This window comes from Hypanus sabinus, chromosome 19 (genome assembly GCF_030144855.1).
Source record: "Hypanus sabinus isolate sHypSab1 chromosome 19, sHypSab1.hap1, whole genome shotgun sequence".
NCBI classification, from domain to species: Eukaryota; Metazoa; Chordata; class Chondrichthyes; order Myliobatiformes; family Dasyatidae; genus Hypanus; species Hypanus sabinus.
Genome location: NC_082724.1, coordinates 77,866,748 through 77,884,032, shown reverse-complemented (window position 1 = coordinate 77,884,032; position 17,285 = coordinate 77,866,748). Strand labels below are relative to the sequence as shown.

The following is a 17,285-nucleotide window of genomic DNA, read 5'->3' as shown; positions in this document are numbered from 1 at the left end:
TCCCCCTCCAGTTCAGGTGCAACCCATCCTGTCGGAACAAGTCCCATCTTCCCTGGAACAAGGCTCAATTGTCCAGAAACATGAAGCCCTCCCTCCTTAGCCACGCATTTAGCTGCATTATCTTCCTATTTCTTGCCTCACTAGCACATGGCACGGGTAGCAATCCTGAGATTGCAACCCTGGAGGTCCTGTCCTTCAACTTTGCACCTAACTCCCTAAACTCTCTTTGCAGGACCTCCTACAAGATAGCGCAGACCCTGGCACCAGGGAGGCAACAGACCATCTGGGATTCTCAATCTCCCACAGAACCTCTTATCTGTCCCCCTAACTATCGAAACCCCTATCACTACTGCTCTCCTCTTTTCCCTCCTTCCCTTCTGAGCTGAGAGTCCAGTCTCGGTGCCAGAGACGCAACCACTGCAACTTGTCCCTGGTAGGTCGTCCCCACCAACAGTATCTAAAACAGTATACTTATTATTGATGGGAATGGCCACAGGGGTGCTCTGCTCATTCTGTCTATTCCCCTTCCCTCCCCTGACAGTCACCCAGCTACCTGTCTCCTGACTTTTAGGGGTGATTATCTCCCTGAAACTCCTGCTTATTTCTGCCTCTGCCTCACGAATGATCCGAAGTTCATCCAGCTCCAGCTCCAGTTCCCTAACTCTGTTTGTCAGGAGCTGCAGCTGGATGCACCTTTTACAGGTGTGGTCATCAGGGACAATTGTGCTCGCCCTAACTCCCCACGTACTGCAAACAGAGCACCCAATTGCCCTAACTGCTGTGTCCATTACCTACTCCTAAATTAATTAGATTAATTAAAGGAGCTTACCCGGCCTTACCTGACTGGGAGCAAGCTCGTCCTCAGCCTCTGCTCGCTGAAGCCTCTCGAGCCAAAGCCTTCCTTCTCTGTCTCCCACCACTCCATCGCCCACTCCATTAATCTGCTCGCCTTTTAAACTCTCCCACTGTCTCACAGTACTGATAAAAAACAGACATTGACTGTTTTTAAGACTGTACGTTCTAGATAATAAAAGAGTGAAAGGTTATTGGGCGTAGTTGGGACTTTAGAGTTAAACTTGCAGTCACATCTTTTATTGAATGGTGCAGTAGGTGTGAGAAGCTGAGTAGTAATCTTGTCCTGTCTCACATGCCTGTAGGTGTGTTTTAGGACCAGAAATGAGATTTCTTATGTCCAATGGACATTACGGAATTTTTTTTAGCTCTGAATCCTTGCCAGAAGCGTTTAGTAGCCATTATTTATAATATGATCATGAAAATACAGCCAGAATTATCAGAAAAAATTAAGAAGGAATGGGAAAAAGAACTTCATTGTCTTATACCCACTGAGCAGTGGGAGAAAATTTTACAATTAGTCAATTCTTCTTCTATTTGTGCTAAACATGCCTTAATACAATTTAAGGTTGTACATAGGGCTCATATGTCTAAGGATAAACTTGTTTGATTTTATTCTTATGTTAATCCAACCTATGACAAATGTCATTCTGAAGTTGCTTCATTGACCCACATGTCTTGCCCTTGCTTGCAAAATTATTGGAAAGATGTTTTTGGTGCTATTTCAACAGTTCTGAATATCAAATTGCAACCGCATCCTATTACTGCAATTTTCGGTTTACCAATGGTGGATAATAGTTGTTTATCCCCCTCAGCCCGGCAGATGATTGCATTTGTTATGTTAATGGCTAGAAGATCTATCCTATTGAACTGGAAAGAAATTAATCCTCCAACTATATTTCAGTGGTTTTCTCAAACTATTTCTTGTTTGAGTTTAGAAAAAATTAGAAGTGTTGTCTTTGACCCTTCAGTTAAATTTGAAGAAACTTGGAGGCAATTTGTTCAACATTTTCATATGAGCTAAACTGACTTTTCCTAAACCTCACTTTTACTATCCTTAATTATTTGGATGGAGGTGCGGAGTTATTGACGCTGCTGTGTATATTTAACATAATGCAATGGCCCGTGTTGGTTAGGTTTCTTCTTTTCTCTCTTTTTTTGGTGTTTTTTTTTCTTATTTACTCCATTTTTTCGTAACTACAATGAGTTTGGGAGGTTATTATATATGGATTATCATCTATTTGTATTTATACTTTAAACTATTAATTATGTACTCTCAAATTCTCTGTATTCATGTTTCATTTACGTTTGTTTAAAAAGATTTAAAAAGAAAAAAGAGATTTCTTTACTCGAGGATTGTGAACCCTTGGCCCATTCATTCCCACTGCTGTGGGTTCTGGATGAATCAATTATTGGGTATAAATGCACTGGATCTTCAGAGAGGAAGGGAGTCAAAGGATAGGAAGGTGGGTGGGTGAGGGAGGGGGACGAAGTTAGAAGCTGTGGGGTGATAGGGGGAAGAGGTAAAGGGCTGAAGAAGAAGGAATCTAATAGGAGAGGACTATGGACCATGAAATAAAGGGGAAGGAAAAGGGGAACCAGCATAGGGAATGGAAAAAGAGACAATGTAGAAAGGAGAAGTAGAATTAGGCCTTTTGGCCTGTCAACTACTCTCCACCATTCAATCATGACAGATTTTTTTCAGCTTCACGCTGTTGTCATATCTCTGTAACTCTTTGCCCATTTCCCAGCAAGTAACTAATGACTTGCCCTCTCTGGCAATGACTTACACAGATTCACCACCCTCTGGTTAAAGAAATTCCTCCTGTTCAGAGTACTGAGGGATGTCCTTTTGTCCAGAGGATGTGCATGCTAAAGGAAGCATCCTCTCCATGTCCATTCTATCCAGGCCTTTCACTGTGTAGGCTTTAATGAGATCTGAGTACAAGCCCAGAGCAATCAAACACACCATGGATTTATTGCTCAGTTAACTACCAATTGGATCAGGCTATTTTGGAAGCATTGAACTATTATCATAAGTAAGTCTGCAGATGCTGGAAATCCAGAGCAGGAGGAACTCAGCAAGCCAGGCTATGAAAATGAATAAGCTGCTGACGTTTTAGGCTGAGACCCTTCATCGGGACAGGAAAGGAAGGGGGAAGACACCAGAATAAAAAGGTGTAATGAAGGGAAGGAGGGTGAGCCAGAAGGTGATAGGTGAAGCCAGGTGGGTGAGAACGATCAAGGACTGGAGGCAAAGGAATCTGATAGGGGAGGACAGTGGATCATGAGAGAAAGGGAAGAAGGAGGGGACCTAGGGGGAGGTGATAGGCAGGTGAGGGGAAAGGGTAAGAGGCCAGAATGGGGAATAGAAGAAGAAGGAGGTGAAAAGAAATAGAGAAAAAAATGACCAGGAGAAATCAATGTCTATGTTATCAGGTCATAGGGTATGAAGTGCTGCTCCCCCACCATGAGAGTGGTCTCGTCGTGGCAAAAGAGGAAGTCATGAACCGACATAGTTCTTGTCCGAATGCTAACGCCTGCCTGATGGTAGGTAGGGAGTCAAAAAAAAAATTGGACAGATGGAGGGGTCATTGATAATGCCATGCAGTGTAGTGCTCCCGATAAATACCTCTGCTGGGTGGAAGAGAGACCCCGATGATCCTCTCAGCAGTCCTCACAATCCTTTGCAGGGGCTTTTGGTCAGATTCCTTGCAATTCCCATACCAGCCGAAGAATACGTTACTCATTTCTGTATTCTTTCTAATTTTGAAACCCATCAGGTATGAAGAAAATGAAGGAAACTCAGCCGAGTGTGATGAGTTCCTGCCTCACTCAGACACAGAGAAGAAGCCAACTCGATTTACAGATGTAAGTTAATTTGAGACATGTTCCTTCTCAGTCAGGGGAAGTGCTGAATATGGTTAGTTGGATCAAGATAGACTTTTGTTCCTTAAGTACAAGGATGCGTCTGGAATTATTAGTCAGCAGATTCTTTTACCTTTTGATTCTCCATGCTCAAGGCACTTCTTCCATTGCAGTTTGAAGGGAAAACCTCCTTTGGGATGTCTGTGTTCAACTTGAGCAATGCTATCATGGGCAGTGGAATCCTGGGACTGGCGTATGCGATGGCCAACACAGGTATTGTCCTGTTCCTGTAAGTACACCTTTCATCTTTTTAAATCTTCCATACTCGGGTCACACTGCTTTCATGTTAGCAGAACAGGCTGTAACTCTACTCCGTAGCTTGGTAACATTCTTATACTCTATTGTAAAGTGTGCAACATGCCCAATAGTAACTTTCATGAACACAAGCTATTTTATTTTTTATTTGAAGATACAGTGTGGAATCGGCCCTTCGAGCTCTTGTAGCCAGGTTGCTGGGGAGCTCAGGTTTGACCCTAGCCTAATCCCAGTACAACTTCCAATAACCAGTCAAACCTACTAACTTTGACTGTGGGAGGAAACTACAGCACCCGGGGAAAACCCATGCATTCAACGGGGAGAATGTTCAGAGGACACAGGGATTGAACTCTGAACTCTGATGTCCTGAGCTGGAATAGCATCACGCTAACCACTACTGTGACACCCCAGTCTCTGGAGACTTGAGCTTAAATCACAACATGGCAGGTATGGAATCTAAATTCTGGTAATCTGGAATCGAATCACAAGGATGTCAGAGAAAATTTCTCCTTTGAAGGAGCTATAGAGTTTAAGAGTCACAGAGTCATAGGGCAGAGAAGAAGGCCTTTTGGCCCAAATGGTGTAAGCTGATCAAAATGCCCATTTAGTAAAATTAATAAGCTTCCTTGTACTTTCCAAACAGCATAATTTGCTTCGATTTTGTAAACCTCCCCCAACAGATTATCAGTTGCTGTTCATTTCAGGATTTTTTTTAAATTTACAGTACATTAATAACCAAGATTTCTTCTAATATGTTTCAGGTTATTTTCTTGTTAACCCTTATCAAAAATATTATAGTGAATAATTATATTAAAATTATTCCCCTTTTTAAAAAATGTAAAGCAGTTGAATAGTTTATCTCTTTCTTGCCCATTAACACTTAAACTAGAACAGAAACGCCCATGAAAGTCCAAGGACAAAGCATTACATAATAACACCGCCCTCTGTGGCTAGACTGTGAATTGCAGTTTCCTCAGATACATGAACAACAGTGCACTGGGTGGCTGAGCAACACAGCGATGCTATTACTGCTTAGGGTGTCCGAGTTCGACGTTCACTTCCGGTGTCATCTGTACAGCCTCCCCTTGCGATGCTTGGGCTTTCTTTGGGTTCTCCAGATTTCCCCCACATGTATCAGTTAGTAGATTAATTAGTCATTATAAACTGACCTATGATTAGGCTGGGGTTAAGTTGGGGGTTGCTGGGCAGTGTAGCTCAAAGGCTGGAAGGGCCTATTCTGCGTTCTATCCAAACTTCAAGTTCAAGTCACGTTTTATTGTCACGTTTTATTACGTCTCCCAGTCAGGAAGTCTAGGATCCAGTTGCAGAGGGAGGTGTTCAGGCCCAAATGGGCTTAACTTTCCAATCGGTTTCTGAGGGATGATTGTGTTGAATGCTGAACTGAAGTTTATGAACAGCATTCGAACGTGCGTGTCTTTTTTATCTCGAACTAAATAAATAATAAATTCTAATCTGACAGCAAAGCACATGCACTGTACTCTTGGCTTATTTAAGCACTGCCATTTTATCAAAATAGTTGCTACACCCGAATCCTGACAACTCGCTAGCTAACTGCGATCTGGGATACCTTCACATACGGACTGCAGCAGGTTACGATCGTATTTTGGGACCAGTTTAATGCTCTTGCCATCACACTCTCAAAGGTCTATTTATTCAGATTGAATTGGCTGCACTTTTTGGTTTGAGAGCCTGCAGTACTTGCAAAGGTTTCTTGGCCTTTGAGGGTGTGATGTTGAAAATCTAGTTCTGTCACTTTACACATGCTGTAAACTCTTTCATTTCACAAGTTGCCATATTCTAAAAGTGGGCCAGTCATTGGAAAGGATCCCATTTCAGATCCTGAGCTTTTCATTCCTGAACTGAGAATCCCTGGCCTAAGTGGTGGAGCTGGATTTGGGCAGGTTTCTTGGGAGGAGAGTGAGAACTTAATGAAGAACAGATGATTTCCTCGCCCAACTGCAAGCCTCTTGATGTACTTAATAGATCAGGGATTGATGTGTTTCATTAGGACGTTTCAAGGACTGTTCCTCCAACTACAGCAACGTGAATCTGCTGAGGGAGGAACAGGGGCATGTTTCACCGAGAGCTAATGTAGCTGCTGTGCAGTGTATTTATCAGCCTGGTTAGTTTACATCTGGCTTACCTAAAAGCCAGTGATCTCAAAATTTGGATTGATAGACAAACAGAAAAATATCTATTTACAAACATCACTGTATGTGCATTTTCTGATTTAGTATTGGAAAGTTAGATCCTGGAAGACCGCAACACTTTGCACCACCAATTCAGATTCTAGAATACTTGATCTGTAAGGATAGAGAGAACGTCTGAAAGATTAGTTCTAATAAACTGCTACCGCTGAGAAATATCAGGCAATGTACAGTCAGTGGCCAATTTATTTGGTACATGGAGTGTATCTTTGTGTTTTTTTCCTGCTGTAGCTCATATATTTCAAGGTTTAACATGTGCATTCAGAGATGCTCTTCTGCACATAACTGTTGTGTCCTGTCAGCTTGAACCAGTCTGGCCAAGCTCCTCTGACCTCTCTCATTAACAAGGCGTTTTTGCCCACAGAACTCCCGCTCACTGGATTTTTTTTTGTTTTTCTCACTATCCTCTGTAAACTCTAGAGACTGCTGTGTGTGAAAATCCCTGTAGATCAGCAGTTTCTGAGATACTCAAACCACCCCGTCTGGCACCAACAATCATTCTGCAGTCAAAGTCACTTAGGTCACATTTCTTCCCCGATGTGATGTTTCAACAACATTTGGTCTGAATAACAACTGAACCTTTGACCATGTGAGCATGCTTTTATGCTTTGAATTGCTGCCTCATGATTGGCTGTTTAGATTGGAGCAGGTGCACAGGTATACCCAATGAGTGACCACTGAGTTTATAATTTTCGGCTAAATGATACAAGGTGGTTGGTTTTATTTACACACGAAACCCTGGGAGTCATGTGAGAACGGATGATATTATGTCCTTCCCAGTCTATGAATACCTAACTTATGCACAGCTCATGCTTATGAACAAATATTTGGCAGACAGCTGGTATGGACGTGCTGGCTGTAATGGCCTGCGGGGATCTTCGGCAGTGTGGGAATTTGGTTTGCAGCCAGAATTTGTGATATTCAACCTGTCCGGGTTATGAAAGATTCACAGGAATGGAACCCTGCTGAGACCAGGGGGGAACATTTACAGCAAGAATGGATGTGGGGAGATGAGATCAGTCTAGATGGACAAAAGGTTTGGCTGAATAACGGAAGGTGGAATTTTATTTCAGACAAGTGTGATGTGCTGCACTTTGGAAGAACAAGCTGGGGTTTGTTGATTAGGTATTTACATCGACTTATACAGTACCTGGCAGGGCACTGCGGTGTACAATGTACGGATCTGGGAATAAAGATCCAAAGTGGCATCACAGGGAGATGGGTTGTAAAGAGAGGTTTTAGACCATGAGATATAGAAGCTATTCAGCCCATCGAGTCTGCTCCGCCACTCAATCATGGGCTGACCCAATTCTTCCAGTCATCCCCACTCCCCTGCCTTCTCCCCAGACCCTGTGATGCTCTGGCTAATCAAGAACCTATCTAGCTCTGCCTTAAATGCACCAATGACTTGGCCTCCACAGCCACTTGTGGCAACAAATTCCACAGATTTACCACCTTCTGACTAAAGTAATTTCTCTGCATCTCTGTTCTAAAAGGAGGTCCTTCAATCCTGAAATTGTGCCCTCTTGTCCTAGAACCCCTTACCATGGAAAATAACTTTGCCATATCTAACCTGTTCAGGCCCTTTAACATTCGGAATGTTATCCCCTCTCATTCTCCTAAACTCCAGTGAATACAGCCCAAGAGCTGCCAGATATTCCTCATACAGTAACCCTTTCATTCCTGGAATCATTTTTGTGAATCTTCTCTGAACCCTCTCCGATGTCAGTATATCCTTTCTAAGATAAGGAGCCCAAAACTGCACGCAATACTCCGTGTGGTCTCATGGGTGCCTTATAGAGCCTCAACATCACATCCCTACTCTTATATTCTATACCTCTAGAAATAAATATCACATTGCATTCGCTTTCTTCAGAATTGACTCAACCTGGAGGTTAACCTTTAGGGTATCATGCACAAGTCCTTTCTCATCTCTGCATTTTGAATTCTCTCCCCATCTGAATAATAGTCTGCCCATTTATTTCTTCCACTAAAGTGCATGACCATACACTTTCCAACATTGTATTTCATTTTCCACTTCTTTGCCCATTCCCCTAAACCAGGGGTCAGCAACCTTTACCACTGAAAGAGCCACTTGGACCCGTTTCCCACAGAAAAGAAAACACTGGGAGCCGCAAAACCCGTTTGACATTTAAAATGAAATAACACTGCATACAACATTTTGTTTTGCCTTTATGCTGTGTATAAACAAACTATAATGTGTTGCATTTATGAAATTGATGAACTCCTGCAGAGAAAACGAAATTACATTTCTGCATGCAACAAAAACATTTTGAACTCCGAAAAAAAGACGTTGGGTTGAAGGTTACTTTTAAGTAAAATACTCAACGTCTATTTGAGTCCTTCTTGTATTTATGAAAAACGCCAAACTTAAATTTGCCGCCAGCAGCAAACCAAAAATAACATCAGCCAGCTGTCAACCTGAAAAATAAAAGGACTATTTCACTGAACAATGAAAACATATGAATATACGTAAAATAATAGGCAATTAAAATATTTATCATACTTGTTCAGGTTGACTCGCACCTGACAATGCAGTCGTATTCAGTAGGGATGGATCGATGCTTAGGGGAGTGACCGGGAAGGATAATGTGTTTTTTTCCTCTCTGAACTCACAGAAGCGTTTCCCAAACAATGTTTGCATTGCGATGATTGCAGAATGTAAATACTCCGAATTTATCATGTCGTGACCTTGTTTGAACTCTCTCAAATTGGGGAAGTGAGACAATGTGCCTTTCTGTAAATCTCTGGCAAGCAACGTCAACTTGCGCTCGAATGCCAAAACATCCTCCAACATGTGCAGGGCTGTACGTCCTTACCCCTGAAGAGCTGTGTTCAGCGTGTTCAGGTGCGCTGTAATGTCTACCATGAAGTGTAGCTTTTCCAGCCACTCTGGCTGTTCCAGCTCAGGAAAGGTGAGCCCTTTGCTGCCCAGGAAAGTTTTCACTTCTTCCAGACACGCGACAAAGCGTTTCAGCACCTCCCCTCTGGACAGCCAGCGATAAAAACACGTTGTAGTGGTGTGCTACACGCAGTCAGTAAACTGCAGTCAAAGATAGCTTTATTTGAACTAAACAGCCTTGCTTTTAAGCCTCCCTCAACCCGCCCCCCCCATGGGCGCGGATGCTGCAAAAGACACGTACTCACAAACCCCCGTAGGCTATCTCCCTTAGCCTGAACGCTGGCTAATTGTGAGCCGGTTCGGATGTGTCAGGAAATGGGTCGCCACAACGTCTTATTTAGATTGTACAAGATCACCATAATCTTCAAATTTAGATTTACATTTCAAAAACTAACAAACTAACATAAAATACATTTTAATTAAATACTGACCATGTAGCGGTGTGCTACACGCAGCGCTAAAATTACGACACGGAGTCGGTAACTGCAGTCGAAGGAAAAAACTTTATTCGAAATCTTCAGCCTCACTTTTAAGCCTCTGTCAACCTGCCCCCCATGGCGCAGAGGCTCCAAAGCTCTGTGCTCGCAAACCCCCGTAGGCTATCTAATTGTGAGTCGGTTCGGATGTGCCAGGAAAAGGGTCGCCACAACCAATTATTTCCCAAAGCAACAGGGAGCCGCAGCACAGATGTAAAAGAGCCACATGTGGCTCCGGAGCCGCGGGTTGCCGACCCCCGCCCTAAACTATCTAAGTCTCTCTGCAGGCTCTCTGTTTCCTCAACACTACCGGCTCCACCACCTATATTTGTATCATTGGCAAGTTTATCCACAAATCCATTAAGACCATAGTCCAAATCATTGACATACTTCATAAAAAGCAGCGGTTCCAACACCGACCCCTGTGGAATTCCACTAGTAACCGGCAGCCAGCCAGAATAGGATCCCGTTATTCCTATTATTTTCTGCTGATCAGCCAATACTCCACCCATGCTACTAACTTCCATGTAATATCATGGGCTCTTGTTAAGCAGCCTCATGTGCGGCACCTTGTCAAAGGCCTTTTGAAAGTCGAAGTACACCACATTCACTGCATCTCCCTTGTCTACCCTGCTTGTAATTTCCTCAAAGAATTGCAGTGGGTTTGTCAAGAAGGATTTTCCTTTCAGGAAACCATGCTGGCTTTGGCCTATCTTGTCATGAGCCTCCAGGTATTCCGTAATCTCATCCCTAACAATAGATTCCAACAACTTCCCAACCACTGATGTCAGGCTAACAGGTCTATAGTTTCCTTTCTGTTCCCTCCCACCCTTATGTAACGGAGTAGCATTTACAATTTTCCAATCATCCAGTACAATGCCAGAATCCATCAATTTTTAAAAGATCATTGTTAGTTCCTCCACAATTTCTCCAGCTACTTCCTTCAGAACCTGAGGGTGCATTCCATCAGGTCCAGGGGATTTATCCACCCTCAGACCATTAAGCTTCCTGAGCACCTTCTCAGTTGTAATTTTCGCTGCACAAACTCCACTTCCCTGACACTCTTGAATTTCCGATATACTCCAGATGTCTTCCACTGTGAAGACTGATGCAAAATATGCATTCAGTTCCTCTGCGTCTCTTATTACACTATCTCCTGCATCGTTTTCTATTTGTCCTATATCTACCCTTGACTTTCTTTTACCCTTTATATACTTAAAAAAAAGCTTTTAGTATCTTCTTTGATAGTACTTGCCAGCCTCTTTTCATAATTCATCTTTTGTTTCCTAATGACCTTCTTAGTTTCTTTCTGTAAGTTTTTAAAAGCTTCCCAATCCTCTATCTTCCCACTAGCTCTGGCTTCCTTGTATGCTGTCTCTTTTGCTTCTACTTTGGCTCTGACTTCACACAGTGTCCTCCTTTCCTTTGAAAATTTCTTCTTATTTGAAATATATCTGTTTTGCACTTTCCTCATTTTTTGCAGAAACTCCAGCCATTGCTGCTCTGCTGTCCTTCCTGCAAATGTCTCTTTCCAGTCAACTTTGGCTATTTCCTCTCTCATGCCATTGTAATTTCCTTTATTCCACTGAAATACTGACACATTGGACTTTATTTTTCCCTTTCAAATTTCAATGTGAACTCTATCATATTGTGATCACTGTTCCCTAAGGTTTCCTTAACCTTAAGCTCTCTTATCATCTCCGGATCGTTGCATAACACCCAGTCCAGCACAGCCAATTCCCTAATGGGCTCAACAACAAGCTGTTCTGAAAAGGCCATTCCTTAGACATTCTACAGATACTGTCTCTTGAGATCCAGTACAGGCCTGGTTTTCCCAAACCACTTTCATGTTAAAATCCCCAACGATTATCATGGCATTGCCTTTCTGACACACCTTTTCTATCTCCTGCTGTAATTTGTAATCCACATCCCAGCTGCTGTTTGGAGGCCTGTATACAGCTGTCATAAGGGTCCTTTTACACTTGCCATTTCTTAACTCAACCCACAGAAACTCTACACCTTCTGATCCTATGTCATCTCTTTCTAATGATTTAATATTATTTCTTATACACAGGGTCACACCACCCCCTCTGCCTACTAACCCATCTTTCTGATACACTGTATATCCTTGGACATTCAGCTCCCAATGGCAGCCATCCTTTAGCCAAGTTTTAGTGATGGCCACAACGTCATTTGCCAATCTGTAGCTGAATTTCAAGATTGTCCATTTTATTCCTTATGCTGCGTGCATTTTGGCACATTGGCTTTGAAAAATCAGTCAACTGAGTACAGGCTGATAGTGCTGTTATGAGGGCAGAGTTAGTGTACTGTGTGCAACCCTTGCCAGCTACCTACAATAATCTACCTGATGTCAATAATCTTAAAAGAGTAAAAATACATGGATGTTGTTGGCACTTGAAGGCTAAATTATCAGGAAAAGTTAAATAGGTTAGGATTTTATTCCATGGAGTGCAAGAGACTGAGGGGAGGTCTTATACAAGTATACAGAATTATGAATGGTGTCAACAGAGTGAAAGTGTGCAGGCTTTCTCCACTCAGCTCGGATGAGACATGAACCAGAGGTTTAGGGTGAAATGCAAAATATTTCAGGGGAATCTGACAGGAAACCTCCTCACTCTTGAGTGTGGTGCGAGTGTGAAATGAACTGTCAGGGCAAGTGGTAACAATGGGTTTAATTGTAATAGATGAGGAGTTTAGATAGGAACATGAAAGGGAGGCGTCGTGAAGTCTATGATCCAGGTTCAGGTAGCTGGTCCAGGCTAGCATGGACTAGATGGGACAAAGGGCCTGTTTCTGCGCTGTAGAGTTCTATGACTGTGTGACTCAATGGATATGTTGGCTAAAGGGTGTGTTTTTTGTTTTGTACAACTGTCCAATGGCTCTAGAATTGTGAAGTTCTTTTGAGTTCAAAGCTTGTATAAAGTCCGCTAAGCCATTTACATTTTCTAATGTCCTCATTAGGGAATTTTACATCTTTTTGATAGATTGTGGCTTAACCTATCGAATATTGAAAGGTGCAAATAGAAAGGACATGTAAGGGATGAGGGGGTGAGTCTACCTCAGAATAGAAATACATCCATTTATAACAGAGATGAGGAGGAATTTCTTTAGTCAAAGGGTAGTGAATCTGTGGAATTCATTGCCAGAGATTCTGTGGAGGCCAAGTCATTGGGCATTTAAAGCAGAGGTTGATAGGTACTTGATTAATAAGGGTGCCAAAGGTTATGGGGAGAAGGCATGAGAATGGGGTGGAGAGGGATAATAAGTTAGCCATGATTGAATGGTGGAGCATACTTGATTAGCTGAATGGCCTACTTCTGTTCCTATGTCTTATGGTATGTAGGTGGTTAAAATACAGATATGGAATCCCAGTCCAATTAACTCCACTTCTACTGATTTGTGGTGCTTAACCCTGTGATCACGTAACATGGGGAAAAAATAGTCCTGTATGTAATTGCTCATCAGAAAAGTCACACCACATGAAGCCCCTAAGGACATGGATTAGTTTTGCCAGTGAAACTATGCTACCATTCACCATATTTGCACTCATAAGTTTTCACTTGTAGCTGAAGTTAAGTCATTATGACTGAGATTTGTATGATAAGCAGATCAAAAGGATGACATTCCTGTGAAGTTCCAAGCCTAATAACTAGATTAGAGAAAATCTGCAGCGTTCTCGCGCGTGCGTGTGTGTGTGTGTGTGTGTGTGTGTGTGTGTGCGTGCGCCTGTGTGTGTGCGTGCGCATGCGAATGTGTGTCTGTGTGTGTGTGCATGCGTGCGCGCATGTGTGTGTCTGTGCGTGCATGTGTGTGCGTGCGCATGCGTATGTGTCTGTGTGCGTGTGTGTGTCTGTGTGCATGCGCGTGCGTGTCTGTGTGTGCACGCGCGTGTGAGTGTGCGTGTGTGTCTGTGTCTGCGCATGCGTGTCTGCGTGTGTGTGCATGTGCGTGTGTGTGTGTCTGTGTCTGTGTGTGTGTGCGTGTCTGTGTGTGCATGCGTGTGCATGTGTGTGTGTGTCTGTGTGCATGCACATGCGTGTCTGTGCCTGTGTCTGTGCGTGCATGCATGTGTGTGTGTGCATGCGCATGCGTGTCTGTGCCTGTGTCTGTGCATGCATGCATGTGTGTGTCTGTGTGCGTGCGCATGCGTGTCTGTGCCTGTGTCTGTGCGTGCATGCATGTGTGTGTCTGTGTGCGTGCGTGTGCGTGTGTGTGCGCGTGCGCGTGCATGTGTGTGTGTGTCTGTGTGTGTGTTTGCGCGCGCGTGTGTGTGTGCATGTGTGTCTGTGTGTGTGTGTGTGGGTGTGTCTGTGTGTGCGTGTGTGTGTGTGCGTTTGTGTCTGTGTCTGTGTGTGTGCGGGTGTGTGCCTGTGTGTGTGTGTCTGTATGTGTGTGTGCGCGTGAGTGTGTCTGTGTGAGTGCGTGCGTGTGTGTCTGTGTGTGTGTGGGTGTGTCAGTGTGTGCGTGTGTGTGCGTGCGCGTGCATGTGTGAGTGTCTGTGTGTTTGTGCGCGCGTGTGTGTGCATGTGTGTCTGTGTGTGTGTGTGGGTGTGTCTGTGTTTGTGTGTGTGTGTGCGTGTGTGTCTGTCTGTGTGTGTGTGTGCATGTGTGTGTGTGTGTGTCTGTATGTGTGCATGCGCGCGTGTGTGTGTCTGTGTGTGTGTTTGCGCGCATGTGTGTGTGTGCATGTGTGTCTGTGTCTGTGTGTGCGTGTGTGTGTGTCTGTGTGTGTGCATGTGTGCGTGCATGCGCGTGTGTCTGTGTCTGTATGTGTGTGTGCGTGTGTCTGTGTCTGTATGTGTGTGCGTGTGAGTGTGTCTGTGTCTGTGTGTGCGTGCGCGTGCGTTTATGTGTGTGTGTGTCTGTGTGTGAGCGTGTGTGTGTGCGTCTGTGTGTGTGCGTCTGTGTGTGCGTGCGCGTGCATGTGTGTGTGTGCATGTGTCTGTGTGTATGTGGGTGTGTGCGTGTGTGCGTGCATGCGCGTGTGTGTGTGTATGTGTGTGCGCGCGTGAGTGTGTCTGTGTGTGTGTGTGCGTGCATGTGTGTCTGTGCGTGTGTGTCTGTGTGTGTGTGCGTGTGTCTGTGTCTGTGTGTGTGCGTGTGTCTGTGAGTGCGCGTGCATGTGTGTGTGTGCATGTGTCTGTGTGTATGTGGGTGTGTGCGTGTGTGTGTGTGCGTGCGTACGTGTGTGTGCGTGTATGTGTGTCTGTGTGCATGCGTGAGTGTGTGCATGTGTCTGTGTGTGCGTGTGCGTGCATGTGTGTGTGTCTGTGTGTTTGCGTGCATGTGTGTGTGTGCCTGTGTCTGTGTGTGTGTGTGTGTGTGCGTGCGCGTGTGTGTCTGTGTGTGTGCGCGTGAATGTGTCTGTGTCTGTGTGTGCGTGCGCGTGCGTTTATGTGTGTGCGTGTGTCTGTGTGTGTCTGTGTGTGAGCGTGTATGTGTGTGCGTGTCTGTGTGTGCGTGCGCTTGCATGTGTGTGTGTGCATGTGTGTCTGTGTGTGTGTCTGTGCGTGCGTGTGTGTGAGTCTGTGTGCGCGCGCATGCGTGTCTGTGTCTGTGTATGCGTGTGTGCACGTGCGTGTGTGTGCTTGCGTACGTGTGTGTGCGTGTGTGTGTGTGTGTGTGTGTGTCTGTGTGTGCGTGCGTGTGCATGTGCGTGTCTGAGTGTGCGCATGTGTCTGTGTGTGTGGGTGTGTCTGTGTCTGTGTGTGCGTGTGTGTGTCTGTGTGTGCGTGCGTGTGCATGTGTGTGTCTGAGTGTGTGTTTGTGCGCATGTGTGTGTGTGCATGTGTGTCTGTGTGTGTGGGTGTGTCTGTGTTTGTGTGTGCGTGTGTGTGTCTGTGTGTGTGTGTGTGTGTGTGTGTGCGTGCGTGTGCATGTGTGTGTCTGAGTGTGTGTTTGTGCGCATGTGTGTGTGCATGTGTGTCTGTGTGTGTGGGTGTGTCTGTGTCTGTGTGTGTGTGCGCGTCTGTGTGTGTGCGTGTGTGTGTGTGTCTGTGTGTGCATGTGTGTGTGTGTGTCTGTGTCTGTGCGTGCCTGTGTGTGAGTCTGTGTGCGTGCGCGTGCGTGTCTGTGTCTGTGTGCGTGCGTGCGCGTGCGTGAGTGTGTGTGTGTGTGCGTGCGTATGTGTGTGTGCGTGTGTGTGTCTGTGTGTGTGCGTGTGTGTGTGTCTGTGTGTGTGGGTGTGTGTGTGTCTGTGTGTGTGGGTGTGTCTGTGTGCGTGCGCGTGTGTGTGTCTGTATGTGTGTGTGCGCGTGAGTGTGTCTGTGTCTGTGTGTGCGTGTGTGTGTCTGTGTGTGTGCTTGTGCGTGCGCGTGTGTGTGCGTGTGTGTGTCTGTATGAGTGTGTGTGCATGAGTGTGTCTGTGTCTGTGTGTGTGCGTGTGCGTGCGTGTGTGTCTGTGTGTGTGTGCATGTGTCTGTGTGTCTGTGTCTTTGTGTGTGCGTGTGTGTGTGTGCGTGCGCGTGTGTGTGTCTGTATGAGTGTGTGTGCGTGAGTGTGTCTGTATGAGTGTGTGTGCGTGAGTGTGTCTGTGTGTGTGCGTGCGCGTGTGTGTGCGTGCGTGTGTGTCTGTGTGTGTGTGCATGTGTCTGTGTCTTTGTGTGTGCATGTGTGTGTGTGTAAATTGGCTTTGAGCGTATTTTGTACATACTATCTCCAGGTGAACCCCTATCAATAGCAGATATACTGTGGAGAGCATTCTAACTGGCTGCATCACTGCCTGGTATGGGGGATGGGTGGCTGGTACTGCAGAGAATTGTAAAATTAGCCAGCACTAGCCTCTATTGTATCCAGTTCATGGTGCCTCAGATAGATGGCATCCAGCATTAAGGACCAGGGCATGTCCTCTTCGTCATCGGGAAGAAGGTACAGAAGCTTCCAGGCATTCACTCGGGAACAGCTTCTTCCCCTCTGCCATCTGATTTCTGAATGGACCCATGAACACTACCTCACTGCTTTTTATAATTTCCTATTTTTTCTACTAATTTAATTTAGCTATTTAATATGTATATTGTATATTTACTGTAATTCACAGATTTCTTTTTTCTCTATTATCATGTATTGCATTGTACTGCTGCCGCAGAGTTAATAAATTTCCCAACATATGCCGATGATATTAAACCTGATTCTGATTCTGAACAGATTGAACTGGACAAGTTGATTTTGCACACATAATGACTTACTCGATGTAGCTGCAGCACACAATTATTCGCCTCACTGCAGAAGCTGGGTTAATAGATCAAATAACGTGTCAACATTGGGCTCAGTAGGAAGGACACAGTGATTTGAAGTGTCCCTATGGGACATAGTTTTCATGTGATTAACACATGATAATTTTTATTTGGTTTCAGCTCATGGCTGGCAGCTATCAGTATTGATCACGGTTTCTGCGAACTGATCGGGGTTCCCTGTAGATCTCTCAAACTGCTGGTGAGGGCTTAAGGCCACCCACGTTTGTACTGCATGATTGGCCCATTCTCCGTTCAGTGACTGCTCTGCTGTATTACCCTGTGTCTGCTGATTTTTGCAACCCATTTGCATTTGACCACATGTCACAGCCATCTGAAGCTGCTAGGGAGAGGTTAATTTAGATATGCAGAC

At 44.7% G+C, this 17,285-nt stretch overlaps 1 protein-coding gene across 2 annotated transcripts in view; it reads left to right on the top strand.

Annotated features, from left to right (window-relative positions):
- slc38a3b (solute carrier family 38 member 3b) overlaps positions 1-17,285 on the top strand; it is a 281,143-nt gene that overhangs the window by 33,731 nt on the left and 230,127 nt on the right. The window contains exons 3-4 of one of the 2 annotated variants that reach the window (XM_059944827.1): positions 3,636-3,723; positions 3,894-4,009. In XM_059944827.1, coding sequence (XP_059800810.1) covers positions 3,636-3,723; positions 3,894-4,009 — 204 coding nt within the window. Of the gene's footprint in view, positions 1-3,635; positions 3,724-3,893; positions 4,010-17,285 lie in introns of those variants that run through there. The other variant, XM_059944828.1, reaches the window with a different exon arrangement.